The sequence below is a fragment of the Furipterus horrens genome, unplaced genomic scaffold, assembly GCF_987537825.1.
Source record: "Furipterus horrens unplaced genomic scaffold, mFurHor1.1.pri manual_scaffold_2, whole genome shotgun sequence".
In the NCBI taxonomy this organism is placed as follows: domain Eukaryota; kingdom Metazoa; phylum Chordata; class Mammalia; order Chiroptera; family Furipteridae; genus Furipterus; species Furipterus horrens.
Window position 1 is genome coordinate 90,069,855 of NW_028327172.1, and position 26,522 is coordinate 90,096,376.

General features: G+C 49.2%; 1 protein-coding gene across 5 annotated transcripts; it reads right to left on the minus strand.

Moving 5' to 3' along the window:
• Positions 1-462: 462 nt before the first annotated feature.
• USP2 (ubiquitin specific peptidase 2) lies at positions 463-25,340 on the minus strand. Of its 5 annotated transcripts, XM_090266106.1 has the most exons (14): positions 25,197-25,250; positions 24,177-24,420; positions 16,889-17,706; positions 5,017-5,067; positions 4,451-4,574; positions 4,139-4,250; positions 3,933-4,043; positions 3,688-3,752; positions 3,387-3,490; positions 3,218-3,298; positions 3,012-3,090; positions 2,679-2,786; positions 2,388-2,508; positions 463-2,144 (listed from the first exon to the last, which is right to left on the minus strand). In XM_090266106.1, the coding sequence occupies exons 3-14, from the start codon at positions 17,663-17,665 to the stop codon at positions 2,057-2,059; spliced, it is 1,821 nt and encodes a 606-aa protein (XP_090122232.1). In that variant the 5' UTR covers positions 17,666-17,706; positions 24,177-24,420; positions 25,197-25,250; the 3' UTR covers positions 463-2,056. The 5 variants fall into 5 exon arrangements, with proteins under 5 accessions (XP_090122232.1, XP_090122231.1, XP_090122230.1 ...); XM_090266105.1 differs by lacking the exon at positions 24,177-24,420 and having other exon boundaries at positions 25,197-25,258; XM_090266104.1 differs by lacking the exons at positions 24,177-24,420; positions 25,197-25,250 and adding an exon at positions 23,098-23,210.
• Positions 25,341-26,522: the final 1,182 nt, after the last annotated feature.

Consider the following 26,522-nt stretch of genomic DNA (forward strand, 5'->3'; position numbering starts at 1 on the left):
TTCTCCCCCTTTCTCCTTCCCTTCCCATCTCTCTAAAAATAAGTCTTTTAAAAGAAAAGCAGTCCATTTAAAGAAATGTCTATTAGATATACTAATTTTCTTAGGTGTGACGTGTTGAGGTTATGTGGGAATGTCCTTGTGCTCTGGAGAGGCATGCTGAAATAGTTACAAATAGTGGTATGACACCTCACCCCTAAATGTTATCCTCAAAAGAATTCAGAGTATATAAACAAATGTGGCATTTAAAATATCAATAAATGTTTATCAGTGAATCCAGATGTACTCAAAATATGTACTATTTCAGCTTTTTAACAGAAAAGTTCAGACTAAGAAGTAGGTAATTTTTTCCCCAGAACTCAAAATTTATTATATAATCTGGCTGAAGCAGTGAAATATTTGGCCACTAATATGCTAAGAGCTTTTTCTGGGTTCACCGCCCCCACCAATCAAGATCCCATCACATATGTCTCAAAGTTATTATTTATTCTGTACAAGTTTCCACTGTACATTAGATATTATTCTACTCTTGCTTACACAGTAAACAAGTGTACACCAGCCCTCTGGCTCAGGTTCATAGATCTTCCCCGGAGAAAGGTGTCAGGCCAGTTAAATTCAGGGTGTCTTTCTCTGATGCCTCCTCCTGGAAGCACTGGAAAGCTCCAGACTCCGAGGGGCACAAGCCAGGCCAACCCCATGCCCAGAGCTCCTTGCCTTGGCGCTGAACAGCTTTACTTCCTGGGATAGCAAAGAAGTTTACCCAACTGCTTAGGGCAAAATCATGCCCATGGGGAAAAATCATAGGGCTGAGGCAAGATGTTTCAAAACACTCAAGCTCTAGCCCCCAGGGTAGGACTGAAAACTGATGCCAAGGGGAGCTGAGGAGTGGCATGGAGATCCCTGAGAAACTTGGTCCAGGAGGCTCTGAGAAGGTAGGGGTGAGGAAGGCAGGTCAGGGAGAAAAACCACGTTAAGAGGGAACAAATTAAAAGTGACAGAAGCTCTATGGATAAGGAACTTATGCTATCCTTCAAACAGCTGGGAAGTAGACCAGGGGTGGATTAGAGGAAGTGGACAGGAAGAACTTGATACACTATTCTCATAAGAAATATTATTTTACCTACTCTTTTCCATCTCACTGCCATGCAAACAAGCCAGGGGCTAAGGGCATAACCCCTACCTCTCTCAGCTATCTTGAACATGGCATGAGGAAAAGGGAAGTGGCTAAGGGATATTTCAGGGAGGGACAATTGCCCCCTGGTCCCCAAATGCTATAAGGCACAATTTTTAGAGGCAACTAGATATCATTCAAAACATTTTTAAAAATCTCTAATAACAAAAAAACCCCCAAACTTGTTAGATCCCAGGTCTACTGTGGCTGTGCCTGGGGCCTGGACAACACCTACCTAGCATTAGAAAAGTTGTATTTGAAGAATTAAAAAAAAAACTGACTTGCACAACATCCCAGCTGTGAAGAGGTGTGAAGGAAAAAACATTTCTAGTCTGAAAACGTTAGGGTAATTTTTAAAAACGGGGCTTTTGAAAACCAAGGACAGCTTCTTTCAAAGATGTTCCCTGGTCTGCCCCCGTAGAATTAGCAGCATTACAGAGGGCCCTTGGCCCATGGATGTTTTTCTTGCTTCTGGACCAGGGAGCAGGGTCCAGGTGAAGACCGGTACCAGGCTCAAGTGTGGTTCCTCCAGGCAGTGATTCTCCTAGCAGGTTCCACAAGGCGCTATCTTCTCAGGAGGATCTGTTGTTTATTACACTCAGGAAAAAACCCAAAAGTGTAAAATTGCAAACAAGAGAAGCCAGGGGGTACTGCGCTGGATCTGCTCTCCATGTCCCGTGGATCTTCCCTGCTAGGCGTGGCTCAGGAGCACCTGGCTCTCAGCTCCAGATCCTGACCAGGCCATAGCAACTCCTGCTCGGCAGCTTTAGTTCACTTCATTTTTCTCTTATTTGTCAGGGTTTTTTTGTTGTTGTTTTTTTTTAAAAAAAACATAGGGTGTGGGGCCACCACCATGAGGAAGGGAGAAAGGGATGTAGCTCCTCACTGCTACATACGGCAGGGAGGACTGGCCAATTCGTAGAAGAGTAAATAGGCATCGCTGGTGCGCACTTGGCTGGAGAACATGGGTGTGACACTGTGGAAAGAGCAGGGAAAAGTCAGAGCACTGGCTATCAGGACAGAGCTGATGGACTGAGAGACTGTGAGGGTCCATCTCTAATCTCTCTAGTATATACCCAGGGCCAACCTTTTTTGTTATCTTCTAAAGATCCTTCTAATGGGCAGCAGACTCAGTGTTACAAGGTGGAAGCCCTACAGATTGGTGAGGTACAGGTGTCTGACAGCCAGGAAGCCTGTCTGAGATATCTATCTGTCTTACCTGGAGTCATTGAAAGTGTGCCATTCGCCTGTCACTGGGCTCCGGCAGTATGCTGTATAGTGGCCGCCCATGGTGGTTCCGGAGTGATTGGACACGGCATACAGGGTGTAAACAGCGTGGTCTGAGGAGGAAACAAGGTTTCAAAGCCTGGAAGCACTTCCTCCTTCTCCTGCCTCTGTTCCCAGTTTTTAAAACTCACTCTTAAGCAGCTTCCCTCCACCTCTTGGCCCCCCCATCTGTGTTTTAGATACTGGTGCCTTGTTTTTTCCCTTCCTGCTGAAAAATACTCACTGCTGTTTTCTGAAGCAAATTCTCTCAAGTCCAGGTCTCTTAGTGGGAAATTCACAAATGTTGTAAGCTTGCTGGTTCGTATCCTGGATTCTGAGAACCGCTTCAGATCTGGTATTGATGTGTGTCAAGGACAGACGGGGAGGATAGCAAGAACAGTATCAAAGTAAAGGAAAGTGGGTACTAAGAGGGCAGGTACCCCTCAGGTAACAGGAGAACAAACAAGAAAAGATATCAAGTCCCCCTTTTTCTTACTCTGTTGGCCTTCACCTTGGCCCCTTGTCATCAGTCTCCCTCTAGAAAGTCAATGTCTGCCTTGATGAATCTTAAGGATACGTAGCACCAAGATCTTTGGGAACCTCTGGATGGAGAACTTCTTTATACACCGTTTTCTGGTTCGGCAGCGACAGCACGTCTGAAAGACATGACAAACAGAACTGGAGAGGGCTGTGTGAATCCAGGAACTCGTGGGCTGGATTTGTGGTGGCAGTGTCTTCCCAGAGAGCAATCTTGGAAACTGCTATTACAAAAGGGTGACGTACAGGCTTTTCATCACCATCAAGCACATCCTCTTTGGTGAAGAGCCTCATGCAGTCCATTAAAGTCACCTCAGGATAACCTCGCTAGAAGAGAAAACAGTAAAGGTCAGAGGTCAACAACACCAAAGGATAAAAGTGGGAGTTTCAAAAGTGGGACAATAGTGGTGCATACCTTAGCAATGGGCAGTGAGAGGTCCCAGAAGGGATCAAAGACTGTAGAACAGTAACCACAATCAGTACACGTCAGGGAGCTCTTTAGCTGCCCAACAAAGAGATCTGGGAAGAAGAGGACACATGATGCTTACACATGAGGAAGTGAGAACATGGTCTTCTGCACATGGCTCCTTTCTCACTGCTCCTGCCTCAGTTTGTTGGACACTGGGCAGAAATAGGGTTGTCTGGGAGAACAGTTCTTGGGCCTTTTCATGCTTTGTTTAGGCAAAAGCAGGCATTCCCCTCTTTCATGCACTTACCCCCAATCCAGCTGTCTTCCCGTTCTACATATTTCCTCCACATCTGTCGCCCTTTCTCATCATCACTAGGAACCAGAGAGAAAGACAACTGTGTCACAGTGGAAACCATAAGTTTAAGGGTCTATCAATCTAAATCCTTAATATTCAAAATTCCCCTCAAATAATTACTCATGAAGAAGTTAAAAAAAAACCAAAACACCTCAAGTTCATAGTTTTGCTTCTCACAGGTTTCTCCTCTTACTTACGGAAGATGATCGAGGTTCTCAGGGTTGGACTCAGGCCTCACTGTTACTCGGTTTACAGCATTGTGGAGCCCATCCAGAAGAAAGCGAAGAAACTCTTGAGCATCCTGCTGACTAAACCCAAAGAAAAGAAAGTGAGCCATCCTTCTTGTCCCAAGAGGCTACTGTTGCTGCCACCCACCTGGAGAGCACATCTGCAAGGCCCTTACTTATAGCCAACAAAGCGTGGTGCGTATCTCTGGATCTGGGTCTTGAACTCTGATGGGCTCACCACATCATTAAGAGATGAAGTCCATATGGTCTGGATTAGTTTTGCAAACTCTATTAAAAGGAGAGGGTAGAGGGTGGAAGACAGGTGAAATATTTTCTATAAGCAACTCTGTAACTAGAATCCCAACAAAGAGTAGCCAAAGACAGAACAGGAGAGGTACATATAAAACACAATTAGTAGTACAGTAATAGTAGAGTGGAAAAAGTGTCTAGAGGGGAAGCAGGACAGTGTCCATGGATGGGTTTCTTACCTTCCATGAGGGCTGTGTGTGCATTGCTACTGTGGCTGAGATCCCGCATATAGAGCCTCTGGAGGCAATAATCTCTCAGCTCCCGGGTGTTGCTCAAGCACTGAAGAATGGAGTTCATGAAGCACTGCAAGGCATGATCCAGATGATCAGGAAGGGAAGAGAGACCCTGTCTGGCATCTCTACTTACTTAGTACCAAAGGCCCTCAGATTCATCTACCCCAGAAATGAATCCTCCCTCATCCTCAAGTTCCTTTCCTTGTAAGTGAAAGGGGCAGAAGTGAGGCAAATTCCTACTGTTGATACAGGTGACATAATTGGTTTTGACTATAGAAGTGTATAAAAGGGTATGGGTGAGCTGGACAGAAGTGGGTGGGAAGTAACAGATGTTCTTAAGGAGAAAGATCCTGGAAAGTGGTTAGACTGAGAGTAAAGGAAATCTCCTTTTAGCAGTGTTTCCTGCTGGGGGCAGGGAGTCTTCTAGAGCCTGGAGAGGACTCTGGTTAGACTGTTGCAGTTGGGAGAGTAGTGGGTAGCCCCAGGAAACAAGGAGGCTGGGAAGAACTCACCGTGTTCCCAAGGTTTCGAAGACCAGCCAGACCCTGGGCACTCTTAGAATTCTGTAAGCAGAGAACACAGGGCATATGAGACTGAAGGCAAAGAGTTTAGGCCTGTGCTAGGCTCTCTCATACAACTCTCTGCCACTTGGAGCCATTGAACAACAGGTCACACATATTATGCTCTCTTCAACTTTAGTCTACATACTTTATAGGAAAGAGGACTGAGAAATGCCTGTCATTTTCAATACACAACAAAAAATATTATTCACGGCTTTGCTTTCTAATATTGACTATGTATTTTCCCCCATCTTCTTGTTACTCTTCTTTCTCTGCCATACTGGAGACTGGAGATTAGAACTAGAGACTAGGAATTCATATATTTGGGAATATATTTGATTTCTGACTACAAGAAATTTCAGGTCCCAAATTCAGACACTATCTCAAATATCTGTATCCCTAGATGTTCAATATGTTAAAGCAGCTGTCATAATAGGCACTTCAAGAAGTCTTGAAAAGTTCAATGACAAAATATTTTAACTGAGTTTAGATCTTTAGCAGGAGTGGCAACCTCAAGTTAGCCTGTTATTATGAATGGTCAGACAGGTGGAATTCTTTCTAGGTAAGCTCAGCTCCTGAGGGCTGATTAAAGTCTGGGAGAATCCTCCCTGCCTAGCCCAAGTTTCAACATTCTGACTGGCCACTGGCTGGGAATCCAGATTATGACCAGCAGAAGTAGCTGGCTAAAGGTGCCACTCTTGCTCTTGTCCCTACTGTGGAGGCCTGGTGAGGGGGTTGGAGAGAGAAGAGGTGCTAGTGGAGGACTCTGAGCATGGTTTGTCCAGATCAATGGCTAATTCTGGCCCTACCTACAAGGAATCAGAAAACCTCAGGCTCAAAGGGTTTAAGAAGCAGTCTACAGATGAACCTGCCACTCCCTCTTAGGGAAGGGGCCTGGGAACAAGCAACTCTGGAGCAACACTGGCTGGGGCATGCTCAACTAGCTCAACCCTGATCAAAACAGGAGCCTGAAATAACTCAGCTACAATTAGTCATGCCTTGTGCTGACAGCTCAATGCTCAGGTGGTTGTCAGTGCCAGTAGGTGGGGAGGAAAGATAGGCCAAAGGAGGGTTTTTCTCAGGAATTGACATGCTGATCCCACAAGTAAAAGGAACCCTTCTCGCCAGCTATCAGGTCTAACTCTAACAGTTAGGGAAGGAACTATATCCAGAAGAGAGATCTGGTTGCCACCGGTAGCTAGAAAGAAATGCCTGTTGGCAGCAGGTGGGGTATAAGCATCTTTGAAGAACTCTGCAAAGACTAGCAGTATATGGCCCCAAACACAAAATTTGAATTTGACATGTCTGACAGTCTAAACTCTGATGTGTCACAATGGAAAGAATTCCCTGGCCAAAGCCCTTATCAGCATTTTCAGGAAGACCTAGAGAAGGACTCCCCTGGGCCCAATAAATATATTGCAGAAGTCTCTATAATGCACATTCAGAACTAAATGTTAAAGGCGGCCCATGACAGAATCCCCACTCTATACATTTTTGGCAGTGCTTTATTAATTAGTTCTTACCCCATGCGCTTCAGACAGCATCTGTCTATATAGGCTGTAGAAGCAAAGCATTCTACCACTGGTGACCATGTCAACATCCACCAATGTGGGCTCTCAGCTGAGAAAGTAGAGGATGGGGCAATCCATGGTGTTGACACTCTGACACAGCCAAGAGAGGGTCAAGAAGAACCTGTCATCACCCATAGTTACTATTCTTGAGGATCTAACCCTACTAATGGCCTGATGGGTGGGGAGACATTCCTATAAGGCATTGCTAGGACCCTTAGTTTTTGGGGGGAGTGGTGTGTGTGTGGCGGGGAGGGTCATGCCTTTGTCTAAAATTTCCTGAGCTCAAAACCACATGGCAATTTTTAAGTACTCTATGTAGAAGGTGGCTGGATAACAGGAGTCAAGGGGTGGGAATGGAGGGGAGAGCAGGGCTGCTGCATGCCCAGCCAGATATTTTTCTGCCATGAATAGGCAATCAGGAGCTCCAGGGAAAGTCAGCACTTTCCATTCCAGTGAAGAACAGAATGTCTCGGGAGTGACCTTTCTTACTGAGAAAACAATCCTGCCTCAGGGCTGACACAGAAGCTAGACAGGAGTTGGGAGAGACCCTGCACCACCAGCCTCTCACCAGGAGAGAAGGAAATGACTCTAACTGGTATGCTGGAACTCATGTGCAGAGTTGACAAAGTTGGGATCAGGAATTTTCTTAATATTAGCCAACAGCAAACTGAATTTTGACTTGGTAGCAGCCACTGTTTCAGAAACTGGATACCACCTTCACAGTCAGCAAACAGATCTGATTCACCTTTGAGTGAAGGAGCAGGGAGTTAATGCAGAGGAAACACCTGGGTATATGGTCCCTATAAGAAAGGCTGCTTGAGGTTTGTGTCTTCAAACTCAATACCCCAATAAAGGGCTTTCCTGCTTATTTCACCTGTGCCACGAGGGTCAGCCAGGAGTCCTGGCCACAGCCGTGGAACCCGGTGTGGCCTTGGCAGGGGCAGTGCATGCACTACCAACACAGGAGCTGGTGCCTGTTACATAAGATCTGGACGCTCTTCCTTCCCTAAGTGGTCAGTGTCCACCCCTTAGCTCCAGCATTACTCTAGATTGGCTACTTCGTTTGAGGTGCCCACTTAGCAGAACTGGGGAGATCTGGAAAGAAAAAGGAAGTTGCCCCTTTTTTACCGGTCTGAAACTCCTCTGCCCTTCATAGGGTCAAAGATTCCTGTTACCAACCTTGGGAGGGCGCCCTGTGGGATTGGTGGGGGTGCGGGAGGCAGCCCCTCTCTGACCACCTTTCTTGCAGGGTTTTGGCCTTGGAGCAGCCACACCTGCAGAGTGAGTGCAGCGTGCTGCCTGTGCTCTCTCCCTTCGAGAACTAGTCAAGATTCCGCTTTCTTGCACCTGTCCCGACGGGCACCGGGAATAGAGTCCAAGAACGACCTGGTGGTGCTAGGGGTAATGGCGGTGGGGGGCGGAGGAGGAAGACTTGGGGGATTCAGGGGCCGTGACCTGAAGAAGCGAGGAGAGTTGTGACGAAGCGCGAAATCACCTGGGGTGGGGGCGTTCCTTGCCAGGAGACCCTGGGAAAGGAGGGACGGGGGCTGGGAAGAATTCGTGCCCCGGCAATGGGCGCGCGGCAGACTCAGGGCAAGGGGAGACGGGAGCGTCCCGGGGAACAGGGAGAAACCCCAGGCCCTCTTCGTGGGGGCCCCGAAAAGGAGCCCCGCGTACCTTGACTTTGTTGAGCAGGAGCCCCACGAAGGTGGAGAGCAGCAGGTAAGGGGAGAGAGGGGAGCGTGGCCGCAGCTCCTTGGCGAGAGTGGGAAAGGGGGCGGCGGGGGGATCCTCAGGCAGGGTCACCGTGTACGAAGTGCGCATGCTGGAGGAGAGCGGCGGGCTACGCCACACGTTTAACGTAGGCAAAAGGTACGCAGGGCTGTACGACGCAGTCCGACAGCCCCGACGCGAGGGCCGGTGCGGCCGCCACAGGACACGGCTCACCGCTGCCGTCGCTAACCGCTCCAGCGAGCCAACCGTACGCTCCCCCGCCTCAACCTCCTGCGCACGCGCCGCCAAACGCCCCAGGACCCAGCTCCCCTCCCTCAGCCAGCTGGGGTCTCCGTAGGCGCCTCGGGCCCGGCGACGTCAGCGTGCGGGCGGGGCCAGCCCCGCCCCCTTCTCCGCACGCCGACCTCTGCGCAGCCGCAGTGAAGTCACCTCGCAGCCAGTCTTGCCCCTCCCGCGAGTCTGCCTCGGACCTCGGCTGCCCCCAGCCGATCCGCAGAGACTTGGAACCGTGGGGGGAGGGCAGGACTGGCACACGGAGCTCTGGACCGGCCTCGGGGTTGGGACTCAGGAAAATTGTCTTTGAGGCCCAAGAGGACACGTCCCCAAGAGCGTGTCAGCCGCGTGAGCTTCCCCACTCAGGCAGCACACAACTCCTAAATTTTGGGGGAGGGAGGCGCTGCAGATCATTTTGAGAACCCGATGAAAGTTCTGTAGTCTCTTAGGGGAAAAATGAACTTACATACAAAGTTTTGTACGGCATTTTGGTTGGGCGGGACGCTCAGGCTCTCTTGCACTCAGCATACACACAGTTTGTGGGGGCCTATGAGCCCATGAGGTAGATTTTCAAGGTTTCCAGACTGAGCGCCCCTCCTCCCTTCAGTCCTAGTTTGGCCCATTAATGAGAGGCAGTGCTCACATGTTATAAGATCCAATAGGTCACTGTCCCTTTTGGCCCTAGGTAAGAACCTTTTCTTGCCTCTTCTATCCAATTATTCAACTCCATCTCACAGAATCTCTACTCTTGATTTGTTTTTTGGAGGTGGGGATAAAGTAACACAATGGCGTGAGGGTGAGGGTACAACTCTGACCCTAAGGGCAGTAGTGACTGAAGATCATAGGTCTTTGTGTTTTGTACGGTGCTCCACCCCTGTCACCTATCAGGGATGCATACAGAATGTGCCTGGAGAAACTATCTTGCCTGGGAGCCTGCAATTTTTAGCCAGTATTTTTAGCATTTAAAATATACTCTGAGGCAGCAGTGTGCTGTTACTCATCTGTGGCCTCCTTCTGCTCTTCTCCACATGCTCATCCCCACATGTACATGCACTCTGCACATATGATTACAGCCACATGGGGATGTGTTCAGGACACATGTATAGCTGTACCCTAGACCACCCACAAAACAGCAATTTCATGCTAAGGAGAAGGGAGCACAGATGGTTGCCTGCATGTGTTCCAGCAGTGGTGGTGGGAGGAGGCAAGATCTTCAGGGCCTTCTACTCAGTGGTGAAAGAGGGTGCTATTGTTAGGAGGGGTGATTTCCACAGTCACTGCCCTCGCCCAGTGACCAAACCTGGACCCTGGACAAAACACAACAGCCTTTTTCTGCATGTACCCTTCTTTCTAACCACAGTCCTACACCATCTATAGCAATGCTTGCATTTGATGACATCACTTTTATGCACTGAAACCTACAGAGCACCTGACTTTTGCATCCAGTCCAGAAACCCCAGGTAGCCCTGTCTGTGAGGCTGTCTGTCCATAGGCTCCTTCCACTGTCACCACCCTCTCTTTTCTGATCCCTGCTGCCAACCAACCTGCTCCTATTTCTCTGCTTCAGCATTTGGTTTCTCTCACTTAAAAAAACAAAACTGCCACTGATTAAGTACTTAATGCCAGGCACTGGCTAAGTGCTGTAGGTAAATTATTCCAGTTAACTTACATAATAACGATGGTGTAGTAACTATTACCTCTATTTTACAGATGAAGAACCTTAAACCCTGAGAGTTCAAATGACTTGCCAGGGCTGCAAAGCTAATAAAGGACACTGTGGGGCTTTGAACCCAGACCTGTCCTACTGCAAAACTCATGCTTTTAAGAACTACGAAGAAATTTTGGCATCCCCTTCCTGGTGTCTGTTAAGTACCTCCTTATAAACAAAGCCTTCTTTAATGAACTCCATCTAGCTTTAAATACCCCATTACAGCATACCCTTAGTATGCTGGCATTGTTTACACTGTATTAATTTATCTTAATATATTTATCTTTCTTCTGTAAATGGTCTTAGATTGCGTGCTGATTGTGCCATCACACTGAAACCTCCCCAAGGACAGAGTTGTTGGTTATTAATAAATAGTGTTGATCTCATCTCTGACAGGGGCCAGGCCAGGCTCTGCAGGGCATAATGGAAAGTCTTACTGAGCCTCAAAGGATGGGGTGAGTCTGAGTTTGCATGTTAAATTAGGGTGCTGTAGGATGCACTATCCAACAGGTGCTCACCCCACTGGAGCATTTGGCCTGTCTCCCTATGACTTAAGCCAATGATGTGACTATTCCCATCTCAGGATGTCCTATCATTCTGCTAGCATGCTCTCTTCCTTTTTTCTGGGATGCAGAAGGTTATGGGCATTGGTGGGAGCTAGGGGGCCCAAACAAGGAAAGCTCTTACATGGGAGCTCTTTGAGAAGCCTAGAAGGAGGGGAAATAATTCACATAGAGTCATCTTGTCAAGCAGGTCTGCACAACCAGCAAAGAATTGTGGCTTGTTTCTCAACAAGCCAAGCCTCCTTGAGACCCTTTCTCTTGAATGCCATTTCTTGAAGTGGAATGGGTAAAGTATATATAGTTGCCTCCTGTATCCATGGGTTTCACATCCACAGATTCAACTAACCTCAAATTAAAAATATTTTTTTAAATGCTGAAAGTTTCAAAAAGCAAAACTTGAATTTGCCACATGCAGAGCACTACGCTGAATCTACATGAATGAAGTAATGTGTAGGCATACCTTGCTATAGCCTATTTGCAAATATAGGTTATATGCAAATACAATACCATTTTATTTAAGGAATTGAGCATCAGTGGATTTTTGTATCCATGGGAGGGGGGTGGTCCTGGAACCAATCCCCAGCGGATACTGGGGGATGACTTTAGTCTCCTGGGATCTGAATTTGACTCTGGCTTCCTGCCTCTCTGACTCAAATACACTGACCTGATCTGAGCAGGGTTCATTCTTGTAACCCGAGGCTGCCATTTCTCAGAGCCTGTGCTTGGTCTGCCTCCCCTGTAGGATAAGTAATTTTCTTCACCTCAGACCCTTCGTGGCATGAATGGAGTATAAATAAAGTCAGAGTTAGCTCTGTGAGGGCAAGACTGAGAGTGTCCTGCTTCCTTAGATCTTAGTGGCTCTGCTCCTGCACGCAGCTGCTATTATCACTGCAAATGGACAGACTGGTGGCCTGTGACTGGCTGTACTGGTAGGAATTCAGAGTCCTTGTTGAGGGCTGGGCAAAGGCCACTAGGAAGCCCTGCTTCCCTACATCGCTCATACCCCAGGAGGCCAAAAGCTCTACTGCTTTGAGCCTCAGGGCAGTCTGGCCTCAACTAGCTAGATTCTAGAGGCCCACACGCTTCCCTCTCTTGCTTATACGTCTGTTCAGGGTGCCATTTTATGTATCCATTGAGGTAAGAGGGTGCAGGGGGCCTGTGTACAGCTCTGGGCCCTGAACATGATGTTCGTTTTTACAGCCAGTGGTCAGTAGAGCGGCTACTCCAGGGGCAGGGAACATTTTGCCAGGTTTGGATAACTTCTGCATTGCTGAGCCCTAGCCTGGCACCGCATAATTCATGAATACATCCTGAGGTGGGGGTGGAGGATGGTGCAGGTACTGATTGAGAAACTGAGTCTGGGTAAGGCAGTGCCAAGGCTACTGTCCATGTCACAGCCCACACAGTCTTCAGGGAATGGAGACATCAGTGTCTTGCTGACTCTTAACTACAAACCACAAACTGACTGACCTTTCTTTCTCAGCAGCTGGTACTGGTCTTGGCCATGGGTCCCCCTCTGGCTTAAGGTCTCCTCTGAGTGACCTTTCCCTGCTGTCAACACAGATTCAAACCCTCAGGAAGTTCAGTCTCCTCAATGTGGCTGACTAGGTGAGGACAGGTCCCAAGGTCTCAGGCAGCCAAGCTGGATAAAAAAGACAGTAGGCAGCCTGCGAACCAAGTGTCGCTGGTTCGATTCCCAGTCAGGGCACATGACTAGGTTGCACGTCAGGTCCCCAGTTGGGGGTGCTAGTGAGAGGCAACCACACAGTGATGTTTCTCTCCCTCTCTTTCTCCTTTCCCCTCTCTAAAAATAAATAAATAAATAAATAAATAAATAAATAAAACTAACAATTTTACAACAACAACAAAAAGACAATAGGGATGCAGTTCAGCATGTCTGAATAAACAGTGAGAAAGCAAGAGATGAGAGAGGAAAGTCACACTTCTCAGGAGCTCTAGGGCAGCCCCTGTCATCCTTATCTTTGTGGAGTACTCCCCCCTCACTGCATGGCAGCAGTCAAGTGTAAAGTCCCACTCAAGAGAAAAATCACATGACTTCAGTTTATACAATATAATCTCCCTGTCACTAAACAGCTGGAACTCAGAGCTTCAGTAGATGAGTCAGCAGCTCCACGGGCAAATAGGACCCAGGTACTTTAGGTTCCGAGATCTTTTGCTCCTAGTAACAGGTCCCAGAGCAGAGGGAAAGGGTGTGGAAGAGCCTGCATGGGAACAATAGGCTGGGCCAGCCTCTGAGCCTCTCAGTCCCTGGCTCTGCATCTGAGCAACAGGTGCCTGGCCTGGTGACTGCTCTGGATGGCCTGGGCCAACCCCCAGTTCTTCTTGGGGATAGGAGGTGTCCTGGGCAGGGCAGACTGAAGGCAGGGCTGAGGCTGGCAGGCAGAATGCCAAGGCTGGGGAGGGAGCAGATGGAGGGAGTGGAGTGGAGGAGGATTAGGATGGATTGTAGGGCTTAAAGTACAATCCTGGCAGGGCTCCGTGGGAACAGCTTGTCCATAAGCCCAGGGAACAGGAGAGGTGGGACAGAGGGGGACATAATCAGACTGGGTGCTTGGGCTCCTGGTTCTCTGCAGGGCCAACCCACCTGGCTTGGAGTTCCCACTGGGGGTAGTGAAAGTTTTCTTTTTCTTTTTTACTACCGGTTTTGAACCATCACATCCTTCCTCTCCAATGTGTCTGCATTTAAACAGAAGGTAGAGCCTGGGTCAGCCCTCATCCCAGGCTGAGCTGCACTCCTGTAGATTGGCATTTTGTTGGTGCTTTTGCAAGCATGGAGGGTTATTCAGAATTCCTTCCACTAATTCCTTACTGTGCTCAGTTGAGTCTATGATATTACAAGTTCATGTTGGCTGTTATTTGAGTGAGGAGAATGAGTCTGGTTAGAATTGTCCACCCTGGGTGGGGCCTGCTTTTGACCTTCCTACATGAATGCCAGTTGTAGTTCAAGTGAGCTGCCCCGGGCCCCCAGAGTAATCAGGTCAGGCTGGATTCTTCCACAGGATGCACTTTCTCATATTTGATCCTCCCAGGACTGCTCCCCTCCCTACTCTGCCAACTACCCCTTTCTTGTCACCTTTCCCCCGAAGTCTACAGGAACTCTTGCACAACACTGCCCTGACTTTTGGTCTTCCACATCCATTCTTACTTTTAGCCTCATGACATCCCTATGTAGTAGGCAGGGCAGGTATGCCTGTTCCCTTTTATGGATGAGGAAACAGAGCTTAGATGAGAAGTGTTCAAGGTAAAGAGGCAAACTGTTCCTTCCAGCAGTCACAGCCCATCCCAGCCACAAAAGACCTATGACACTTGAAAACAATGAGGACTGCCTCATATTGCAATTATTTTAAGAACTTATTTCCCCAAGTTAAATGTGAGTGCATTGAGGACAGGGACCAGGCTCACACATCTCTTGCCTCCTGGAAGGGTATAAGGAGGATGAACATTCACTGAGCACCTACTACATGCCACACCCTTTCACAAACAATCTTCAATTCCTCATGATAAACTATAAAGTGGGGACTGATCACTTGTTTCACAGAGGAAATAGGTTCAGAAGTTAAGGAACTTCTCTGAGGTTACAGTGCTAGTAAGCTGAGCACCCATAAGAGAATGAATGAGAATATAAGATCCTTAAACGCAGGTGTGAAAAACTGGAGCCAGTTTTAGAAAGAAGTGGTCCAGGCCCCGTGAGCGGGGTTCTCATCTCAGCTAAATGCATTCAGCTCCAGGAAGTAAGGATGAGAGTGGTGAGGAGAGGGGATGCAGTTAAATCAGGGCCTTACACCACTGATCCACTGGGGACTTTCCTGGTTGGCAATATCTTTTTGAGTGTAAGCTCAGAGTAGAACACTGACTCAGTGATAGGGCATTATTGACATTACTTAAGTGTGTTGTGAGTTGTTTCTGGAAGAGAAGGAGAGATGTTAGGGTGGCTAAGTGCCCATGGCTATCTGCCACTCCCCTGAGATCCTCTCTCAAAACTCCCTTCACCCTGGGTCTGGGGTGAAAGGTGGGGCCTGGGTGTCCACTTTGGATGGTGAGGAGGGCAGCAGATTCCAGGGAGGTTTGGAATATGTCTGTATGGGAAGGAGGCAGAGTCCCAGTAGAATCTTGATGCCCCCCCCACCCCGCCCTGCCCCCCCAAGGAAAGCTGGGGGGTCTGTACTTTTCTGTGAAGAGGATGTTTTCAAGTCTCAGGGTATATAATTTTTTAAAATTGATTTTAGAGAGAGGAAAGGGGAAAGAGAGGGAAGGAAACATCTATTTGTTGTTCCACCCATCCATTCATTCACTGATTGTTTCCTACGTGTGCCCTGACCAGGGATCAAACCTGCAACCTTGGCGTATCAGGACGATGCTCCAACCAACTGAGCTACCCAGCCAGCACAAGCCTCAGGGTACTTAAAGATGACCTGAAGAGCCTGTGGAAAAGATAGATTCCCAGGTACTATCCCTAGAGAGTTTGATTCAGGGGTCTAAGTGGGGCTTAAGCCCCTGAATTGCTAAGTCTTTAGGAGATTCTGATATAGGAAGCCTGCAGACCCCACTTTGAGGCACTGCATACCATGAAGAACACTTCTCTTTTGAGCAGAGTAGGGGGTTGCCCCTCAGACACCTCTAGGACCTAAGTCCCTCCACTGAGATCCACTTTCTAATTGCCCCAGAGATGAGCAACACCAGACATGTCCAAGTGAATCATGCTCCAACCCAAGCACACATTCCTCTGAGAACACATATGTCTCCCAGGCTAGCTCTGTGGTTTCCCATTCCTCTTCTACACTAGCTCTCCAATGTAGCCAACCCTGCCCTGTCAAGGTCTAAATGTTCTGGCAGGCACAAGCTTTTGTATCTCCCATAGCACTTCACAGACAGCCCACCAAGGCCAAAACTCTCTAGGTAATGTTATCAAAGTTGTCCTCTCAAGATCTTTAGTTATTCTAGACTTCAGGGTTTTTGACCCAAAGCCCCACCCCTATCATGCACCACTGCTCCATTTATTTGGATAAATCCACTAAGCAACATTTCTTGTGAGGCAGCTATTGTTTAAAAAGGAACATGTCATAGGAGTAGGGGAAGGGTACATAAAGTAAAGGAGAAACAACATCTAACTCTCCTGCCCATGTGCTAGCCTGTCCATCTATTCACCCACCCACCTATCATCCATCCATCTGTCCATCCATCCACTGATCTACCCACTCACCATCCATACATGCAATCAGTAGGCCAGCTGAGTTCTGTGCTACTCTAGGTACATGGTGAGAGATCTAGAGATAAACATTTCTTTCTTATCCTTGGAGCACTTGCCAGCAAATGGGTTACAAAAAACTATAGAAAAGATAGAATGTAGTCTGTGTCCCAAGGGGTGTGTGTTCAGGGATTAGATGTGAGTGAGACCATGCCAGCCCTTGCTCAGTCTCCAACAGAGCCTCTTCCCTTATTCCAGTCCAGATAGGACTGGAATATAGAAGTATTAGGTTGTCTAAAGCCTGAGACAAAAATTTCTCCAAAGACACATGATAAGGACTGCTATCCAGGCACCCTGGTCCTGATCCAGCCAGTGTCCATCAGAGGAGAGTGCCTCTTCTCCAATGACAAGGCTGAAATGCTAAGCCTGGCCTCCAGGCTGGGAAATGAAAGCCTGAGCAGCAGAAGAGATGCGAGCAGAGCATGGAGGCCTCTCTTACCACAGGGAGCACTGGTGGTCTTGGGGCCTCATCATCCAGTCCAGGATGGGGCAGAGCCTACATGGGACCCTGGCATGTTGGGTGGGAAAGTAGAGGGTAAGAATCTCAGGGCAGTGAGCCATCAGGGAATCAGACATGCCTAGATGACTTCCTGTAGTCGCCATGAGGTTTGGGAAGAAAACCTCTGCTTCGATCATTGGTAGAGTTGGTTCTTCTATACCAGTGGCTGCCTCCCCAGCCCATCACTGGGTCCCCAAAGGGCAAACTCACCATGGTGTCTCGCCCTGGGGAGCTGGGGTGGCTGGGCCCAGAGGCCTGGCCCTTATCCTTCTCCCACAGAGTAGAACGGCCACTGGGTCGGTAGATGGGGCTGAGGACTTCAGGGACTCGTGAGGGAGGGGCCTGGGTGGGCACCTGAGGTGTGCTGCCCTTTCGACCATAGTTCTCCAGGTAGTCAGACAGGTACTCAGAGCGGCTGGCTGCTTGGTAGAGCCCCTGCAGGGCACACAGCTCCTTGCGTGTGCGGGCCAGCATGGGGCTGCGGCCCAGGTTCCTGGGGTCTATCCGGTAGCTATCTGAGGTCCGCAGGCTGGAGAAATCCCTGACTAGGTCTAACTGACTGTTCGACTTCTTCTGGGTCAGGGTTACCCCCTGGTTGCGGGCATTCATGGGCAGGTAGCTGAGGGAGCTGTTGGTTACTCCATAAGGGAATCCACTACCCCCGCTGAGTCCACTCCCTGAAGGCCGCTCAGTGCTCCGAGTCTGGCTCTCAGCCTTCTTACCACCCCCGATGATGTCTGGTCTCAGCAGGGGGCGGCCCCTTTCATAGTCCAGGATGGAGGAGGGGCTGTATGTATGGGGACGAGTGAGGAAGCTGGTTGGTGGGCCCTGTTTCAAACCAAGCTTCTCCTTCTCCAGGAAGGAGGCAGACAGATTGGCCCCGTAGGAAGAGGGAGTGTAGGCACCATAGCCTGATTTGGCGTAAGGGGCATCTGTGTAGCGGGCCGATTCTGTGTAGCGCTTCAGGGTGGAGGAGAGCTGGGACATCCTTCAGGACTGCACTCAGTGGGGACTGGGAGCCTCATGGGCTGAAAGACAAGGAAAGCAGTTGTCAGAGGGCCCTGCCAGGAGTCAGGCTCCCACTGTACCTACTCTCCATCCCCAGCTGGCCAGAACCTTAGATCTCAACCAGAGACCACACAGTCCATTTCCACAACATTCTGGCCTGCCACTGAAAAACATGCCTATGCATGTGTGTCACATGCATGTATGCAGGTCTGCATGATCCATGCATTCACACCTCAGTGAGAGCACAGAGGTGACTGGCTTTTATAAACCACACAGGGTAATCAGTCTCAGCACATCCTGGCCTCTCTGAGGGATCCCATCCAAAACCCAAACATGGGAGCAGGGACTGTCCTCTCCTGTAGCCCTCCAAGCCACACATGGTATTCCAGCCCAGATCCAATCAGCTCTTTCTTCTCAGTTTCTATAGAAACTCCCCAGTGGGAGGGATATCACTGCCACATCCTGTGGACTTAGAACACTGGACAGTTCAAGAGTTAAGACCATTTCCCTGTCTTCTGACTTACAGGACAAGGAGAAGCCTTTTTGAAACCACAGACAGTCTGAGCTGGAATGACCTGAGGATAATTTGGTCAGATTCCTGGTGAGGAAAAGGAGGTTCATGAGAGGAAGTAATGGGGGCTGGGAGGAGGTGGAGGTTAGTAAGCATGTGGCAGAGAGGGGTCTTGACTTGGTCTCTAGATTCCGTCCGAGTTCTTCCCTGGACATGGTCTCCTGCTGTGGTGGGAGAATCCTTTTGTGGTAGAACCCACCCTCTTCACTGAGATAAGTCTTCTAAGTGGAGTTAGGGCACTGTGGCCTTCCAGAAGTTCCCCAACCAACCAACATCCATCCACAACTGCTTATGGTGACAATAACATGCAATGGGGACCCCCTAGAGGCTAAAATCCTGCACTGTAGGCAGAACTCACTGTATCCACCCCAAGTCCTTACAGCTGGGGTAGATTTGGGGAAAGAACACAGAATCTCTGAATTAAGGAGTTTTGAGGCCCCTAAAGGGTCATCAATTTTAACCTCCCTGGTGTACAGATGGGAAAAGTGACACTGATTTGCCCAAGGTCACACACTAGCAGAGCCGGGATTGGAATCCAGGTCTTTTGGATTTCCAGTATAATGCTCTTTACACTTTACCTTGATTCACGCCTCCCCATCAAATTAAGGCTCATTTGGGAACCCCAGAGTACCTTCATCACCCTAAAAACACAGGGTTTATCTCAATGGAACTGGAGGGCAAAGATACTTTGGAGAGAATAGCAAGGAGGATCAGGCCCCTTTCCTGAGGGCCATGAGGGGTCTTTGGGGGGCTTGGGAGGGCAGAGACCTAGTCATTTAACCTTTCCAAGCCTCCATTTTCTCACCTGTAAAGTGAGTATAACATCATCATCATGATTCCTACCTCACAGGGTTGTTGTGAGGATTAAATGAGATAACATGTGAAAGCACTGGATAGTGAAAGTGATTATTATCTCCTCTCCGAGCCCTGCCAGGTAGCCCTCTGGCCCCTCCATTTGTAGGCCTATAATAAATAATGTCAGGGCTGGCTATCTCCTGGTCTTGGTGGCTTCTGACCTCAGCCCTGAGCATCAAGGTTTCTCCCTGTACCCCCCAGTGAAATGAACTGATGAGTGGACTGTGACAACAGTCTAGCTGAGTAGCAGTCAGTGGCTTGGGTAGCCCACAGCCTGCTCCAGGCTGGCAGCTCAGCACATTGGGGCAGAGAGGAGCTGGTGCCAAGCCCCACATGCTGAGGGCTTGGCAGACAGCACTAGAAACTCAGTCCATGCAAGGCTTGGGATAGGTACAGGGGTAGATCAACAGGTGGCAACTTCCATATAGGCCTTAGAACAAAACTAAGACTGTGCCAGCAATTTTCAGTCCAGGCTGGTCCACATTTATTGTCTGTCTTTTTCCCAACCTTCATGTACACTTCCCTTGCCTATTGTGCTCCTACTTGCAGCACAACGTTCACCCCTTTTTAGGGAAGGTCACTGTAGGGAAACCTTATTCAGCTTTCCTCCCATGTGCTTAACTTTCTTGAGTGCAGAGAAGGAAGACAGTGAAGACTGAGGGAGGCCGTGGGGAAGACAGAGGCACAGGCAGCTGGGGCTGGAGCTGAGGCTGGGTTCAGTTCTGCTCTGTTTCACTATTGATGAGACCTCCATCAATAATTCAAAGTCATAGAAACTCCAGGTCTCAGGAGCTGGGCTCTGGGACATCTAGCAGCCAATCAGATACTACCCTCCCAGGGCATGAGTTCATGCCTCTTCCCCAGGCTGTCTCTCCCCACCCCCACACTAAGGTCCCAGGGAACTGGCATTCTGCAGGCAATGCCTGGAGCTCATGACCTCTCCTGGCACTGCTGATGATGCAGAAGTGCTGGGGCCATACAAGGTAGAGCCTGGACAGGGACAGACAACTCTGGGACAGCTAATAAGTAGCCCTGGGAAGGGTTGGGGACTGGAGGTGGAGCCATAGAATCCCTAAATCCCTGCTTCTGACAGACCTCCTTGCTCCCTACAGCAGCCCAGGGGGAGAGGGGTCATGCTATCACAACAGCCCCCTGAAAGCTGCCTCTCAAACACTGACAGCTGGCTTACAGTTCCCATGTTTGGAGAGAGGGTCCCTATTGGGGCTGAGGCCCTGAGCATGCTTATTCCTCCCACCCCTGCCCTGTTTCACTCTTGTGAAAAGTGCCAGTACCTTCCAGGTGAGCTGACAGCTTGGGTTGGCATCCCTTGGCATTACCTGGCAGGGCTGACTCTAGAGGCTGCAGAATACACCATGGGTGGGAAAACAGGCCAAGGCCCTGCCAATATCCTTGCTGCACAAGAAGGGGACAGGACTGGCACTCACATGGCTGTGAGTCTCCTCATTGCCATAGCAACAGCCTGAACTGAATGGCCTTTTCATGGGGCAGTGAGAGGCAAACTGATTGGCTGGGACACTGCCCTCCCCCTCCCCATCCAGTGTGGGGCCTCTGCTGCCTAGGACCTTTCAGTGTTTACTCAGAGCTGGCAAGTACAGGCCTGTGGCTCCACGAGGTGCCTCCCCAGGTTCCTGCCACCTCAAACAACAGGGGCGGTCCACCTGCCCAGCCCCTTCTCCATGCCATCTTCACAGAGGTGCCCCCACTCTTCCCAGCTCTGCTAGAGTTCCCCTTCACTTTGTTCAGTTTCTCCCTCTTGGGAGGGGCAGAGTATTCCTCTGCACAGAGCATTTAGCTTCCTGATGGGATATGTGAGCCAAGCACCATCACTCTGGCCAACAGGTATTGAACACCTCTGAACCAGGTACCATGCTGAGTACACATGCCTGGTGCTCTTGTAAGTACACTTCATACAGTGTCCCCAAAATCTTAGTGCAGTTTTAAGCTTTACTTCTTTTGGAAGAAAAATGGCCTTAAACTTATAAACATCATTTGAAGTTTTAATTTTTTACATTAGATTGAAATAAAAATATTTTAATTCAAAATTTAAAAAAATACAAATTTAAATAATGAAGCATTCAAAGGGAGCATTTAGCATTCATATTTCTGAAGTTAATATCACTAAGACTTCTCGGAAATCATAACTCATTTAATCCTCAAAATTGCTGTAGGTGCTATTAATAATATGCCCATTTGCAGATGTGGAAACCAGGGTTTGTTGAAGTGATATGGATTTCCCAAGGTCACACTGGGAAGAATGGCAGAGCTGGACTGGGACCTGTGTTCAGTCCTCCTAATAGCCACCCCGAAGTTGGCTCCCCACTTGACACCATCCCAAGCTCTCCCTGAGCTGGCTGAGGGTGGAGGACCTGTGGCAGAGGGTGGGGGCATCACTGTCTAGGTAACAACATGGTCGGTACAGACTCCTGCAGGAGCAGCCTGCAGAGTTTCCACTGCAGGGGGATGAAGCAAAGTCGGGTGCAACCTGAGCCCCAGTACAGTATTGATCGGCATTAAGATGGTCCAGGAGGCCTCTATTTCGCCTGCATTGTCAAACTCCTGCATGTCCCCTGACACTAGGCTCTATGGACATGTGCCTCAGCCTCCTATCCTACCCTTGCTGCAGCTCAGCTCACTTCCCAAGGTACCCAGGCTAGGTGAGTCACGGATTAAAATGAAACCTATGCCCCAGGGGCAACCAATCCCCTTGCAATCTGCCACTGTCATTTCCTGTTGCTTATGTGAAAGGCTCCCTAACCCGCCCAGCCAGGGGAGGACCTGCTCCCAAGGAATCCCAGGCACTCCTGGCATTCATGGTAAAGGATGAGTAATGCCCCACATCCCAGTAGTCTGCCTGGTGCCTCTCTGCCCAGATTTGCCCTGCTTTCTGGGCTGAAGGCATGACCTGTCATTGTCTGGATAGAAAGCCCATAAGTGGGTTTCAGAGGCCTGCCTCAACAGGGTCCAGTTTTGTCCCTCCTGCCCATGTGTCCAAGACAGGTGAGTGAAGAGAACCAGCTAGTTCTGCCAGCTGCTTGAGAACCTTCACGGTGGTGATGTCAGAGGTTTCCATAGTCACTTGTGAAGGAATAAGGTTCACTGATGATGTGCTGACCCGAAGGGCAAAGTGGGATGAGAGAGGGGCCCTGTCTCCATCTATACTCTCTGACCCTCACTCTTAGCCCATCAGGCACTGTCTGGGCAAAAGTGTCAACTTGAGAGTCCAGGGATGTCCTGGCAGGTGTGGAGAATGCAGGTAGAGTGACGGATTGGGGTGGGGATGTTTGTGCTCACATCATCCAGGAGATCTAGATCTGTCTACTCATCTCAGGCCCTCAGGAGGCTTAACTGCCAGCCCCCACCCCCACCCCGCCTTGTCACTAACAGCTCTGTCTCTGAGGGGCTAGGAGCCAGTGACCCACCAGTTTAGTGCCTAGTAGTCTTACATGCCTTGACAGGAGGTCATCTAAGAGAATTTGGGTCCATTTCTGTCTTTTGCTCTCAGTAGCTGCCCAAGGGGTAGGAGAGGGGAGGGAGAAGAGGTAAAATAAAGAGACTGGAGATTAGATCAAGACTCCTGTCTGTTGAAAAGAAGTGGGTGGGCCCAGGGTGGTATCTCTATTGGGTGATTCTTTGATTTGGGGTCCGGAGGGGTAGGCATCTCTACACTTCCAAGAAAAGGCAATGAAAATGGGCCCTCAGGCAGTACTGAAATCCTTAAATTCCCTTTCCAGCCTCCTAGGTTCAGGCATTCTTTTGTTGTCTTCTCCCCAGGGGAGAACAGCTTTCTCTCTGTCCTCCAGGGCTTCATCCTTCCTCTGTCCTTGACCTCCAGCCTTTGGTCTTGCCCACAGCACCCACCAGGACTGGTGGGGCGATCTCTCAAATGTTCCCCCAAACAGACAGTCCAGGGCCCTCTGTTCAGCGTCCCTGTGAAGCTCAGGTATTTAAAGGGGCAGCTACTAACCTGTGTTGCGGGGGCAAAGGACAGGATCTGGGGGCTTCTCCTTCCCCAGCTGGGCCAGGAACACAGTGGAGAGCCCGGAGGCTGGAGTACGACTCTAGGCTGGGTAATCCAGTGCTCAGGTTACTGACTCTGGTATATATAGTATCTTATCTGACCTCACAGAGATGGCTAGCTAGCTCAACTCACATGCATTACAAGCCCAGGGAAAATTAAAGGGGCAGTGACAGGCCCTTTCTCAAGGGGTTGTCCTGATGGATGTGTGCCAGGTAAGTGGATCCAAGAGGTCTCTTTGAACGGGAGACATTTTGAAGTGGAACAGAAGGGGGATTCAAGTTGACACAACTGGAAAGAAGGTAGTGAGATGGGGGATGGAATTGAGGCAAAAATAGGGAGAAGCAGGTGTCAGTTACAGAATTAGAGAAGAGGAAAAAGCCGTAGGGCTAGTCTAAGTCCTTTACTTGTGAGATAGAGAAGACCTCAAGATGGACAGCAGCTTGCTCAAGGGCACACAGATAGTGAGAGGCAGAAGAGACTAGCTCTCAGATTTTTAGTCCAAATTCTTTCAAAATGGACTTCTAGGCTCTGAAACACTGGGCAAGTCACTTAAGCTGTCTGGATCTTAGTTATTTTATCTGTAAACCAGGAGTAATAGTCATAATAATAACACTATACCTCACCGTTGTGAAGATTAATAAAATGTCAATTTCCTGGCACATAGTAAGAGTTCAACAAGTGATAATTACTATTATATTCAATACTTCCACTTATAATTAATGGTAGTATTTTAGTAGCACTTCCCAGGTGAAACTTCCTAGGGGGAAAAAATGCCTCTGTGCTACCCCTTGGAGTGCCCTGTTCTAATGCCAGAGAACAGCTCCATGCTTTACTAAGCTGGTGTATGTTCCATAACTGGCAAGAGCAAACGAGGCTTGCCATAGTCCCAGCTGTCCAGCCCACCCAACTGAGAAGAGACAGGTCTATTTGGGCTCCTTCCTCCTTTGCTAGAAAAATATAGCAAGTACAGTTTTCCCCAAGCTAGTAGGAAAAAGCCCAGCTGCTCTGGGGTGGCTCCATTCTACCTGTAGGAGTGCTGAGTATTCCACAGAACTGGGATGAGCACAGTCACAGGAAGGAGCAGGATTCTTAACCTCTCAGGCCTTGGTACTCTTGTTGGCTGTCAGTCTGTTTCTCGATGGCTCTTCCTGTAGACTGGGAGTCCCTGAAACTGTGCCTCCACCCTGTCTCAGCAGAGGCTACTGACTCAGCTTGGGTCCTGATGATGCACTTCAGAGGACGCCCTTGTCTGGGTCCTCATTCCAGCCCCTGTGAATACCCAAGTTCGGCATGAATCTACAGCATCAGAAAACTGGAGTGCCCAACCCCAGCTCAACCAGCTCTCCTTTCATCCAACTTACTTACAGGGTCCAACTTGGGGGACCTTCTCATGTTCATGCCTGGGGAAGTAAGTATCACCACAATCTTCAATTCAACCCCATTCTAGAAGCACCCAGGTTGGGAATTAAATGTTCAGAACAGCTAGATTGGGTTGGCCAGGGTTCCTGTCCCTTGACTAAATTTCTTGCCTTGGCGCACACCCACCTGCTTTTGGTTTGGGATTAGTGAGAATTTCAAAAATGCCTCTTTCTGGTTGGGATTGGTGGAACACCCCCGCTTCCACTTAGCTGCTGCCCTCCCGCCATCCCCACTGCCCTCGGGCAAACTGACAAGAGATAGCCCCCTTACCCTCACTGCAAGCCCCTTTAAAAGGAGGGAGGACGTGAGCTGCATGCACACGTGAGGAGAGGATTGACAGTGTCTAGGCGGCACTCCCGGGCCACATACCACACAGGGCACAGAGACCTGGACCTGTCAAGTAGCATTTCCTTGGAACACATTGATCAACACACAGCTCTTCCCGGCACTCTGGGCTGTCAGCTGGCAGGCGCCCCCACGTAACTGGCATCCGCAGCTGAAGTTCTTTCGCATCGCTGGCACTCGCCCTACATTTCTCGTGCCCATTCTGCTCAGGCAATCGCTGACACCTCACTTTCTGAGTCGAAAAGACACTGGCCTCCGCACCCCTCCTCCCCACCACATACCTGCTTTTTCTCCGAGGTTGGACGAGTTGAGCCAGGCACAAGCATCGAGCTGCGGGCGAGTCCCGGCTGGTATCAGCGCGGCGCAGTGAGCTTCCTGGCCTCAGCTCCAGCCTGTCTCTCGCCAGTCTCCACCCTGGGCCCGGGAAAGACCTCCCCGGGAAATCGGCGCCACCCAGCGGGCAGCCGCCTCCTTGTGCCCGGGCATGCAAAGCCACACCCCCTGTCTTGCGTAAGTGAGAGGCCTCACTGCTATTGGCTTGTTCGCATTGTGGCGTCATTAGAGCCACACACAGCCAGGTAGGTTGGTGTCGAGGCAAATCCAGGTTTTCAATTTCATCTGGACCATCAAACAAAGGAAAGTAAAGCCGGTAGGGCTTCCCCTCCGCTCCCAGGAGCAAGCCCAGCCATTCCGGGCCGGTCCACCCTACTCGGAGGAGTGCTCAGGATTTTTCAGTTCCCTCTCCCATTCTCCACAGCTGGTATTTTTGTTCATTACTACTGTCCTGAAGTCCGTCAGTGTCTTTTATTTTCCAGAGAAACTAGAGGCAATCAGGAGAAAAATACTTTTTTGCCTGCAAACATATCTGAATACATTCTTAACTCTGCTCAAAGTAAGAAGAGGTGTGCTCTTCTTGTTCCAAACCAGTCCCTTCTGCATCTCAACCCTTTGTTTCTTTAGTGCCCTCATTAGATCATATTTTACATATGGCTATTGAATGTACCAGACACTCTTCTAGACATTGGTGATACAGCAGTGAACAAAACTGGCAAAATCCTTGCCATCAAGGAGCTTACATTCTAGTAGAAGCAGAAGGATAATGATCAAATAAGTAACTATATAATATGTTAGATGGAAGTAATAGCTAGGGAAGTAAATAAAGCAGGGAGAGGGATATGAAGTGTGTGAGTTGTAGTCAGAGATGGCCTCAATGAAAGGTGATATTTAAATGATCTGAAGGAGATGAGGGAGTGAGCCATCTGGATATCTTGGGGAAGAATGTTGGAGGCTGAGAGAACAGTAAATGCAAAGGTCCTGAGGTGGCAGCATACTTGCCACTTTTGAGGAACAAACAGGAGGTCATTATGGCTGGAGTGAAGAGAGAGTGGGAAATGAGGTGAAAGAGATAAGGCAAGGACTTCATCTTGGAGGGCTCTAAGGCCAGTGTGATGACTTGGGTCTTTACTCTGTGAAGTGAGCCATTGGAAGATTTTGAGGGACATGAACCTGACATTTTTTTTTTTTAATAAACAAAATCCTTTGAGCTACTGTAGGGAGAGCAGATATGAAGAGAGCCAGAGTAGAAGCAGGAGTCTATTTAGGAGGCT

Bases quoted from the DNA above. Each gene is read 5' to 3' on its own strand.
- USP2 (XM_090266105.1), bottom strand. From the start codon at position 17,665: ATGTCCCAGCTCTCCTCCACCCTGAAGCGCTACACAGAATCGGCCCGC. The intron at 3,299-3,386 runs GTATGCACCACT...TTTCTCTTCTAG, and splicing joins TCTCACTGCCCATTGCTAAG to CGAGGTTATCCTGAGGTGAC. The intron at 2,509-2,678 runs GTGAGTATTTTT...TTTCCTCCTCAG, and splicing joins ATTTGCTTCAGAAAACAGCA to ACCACGCTGTTTACACCCTG.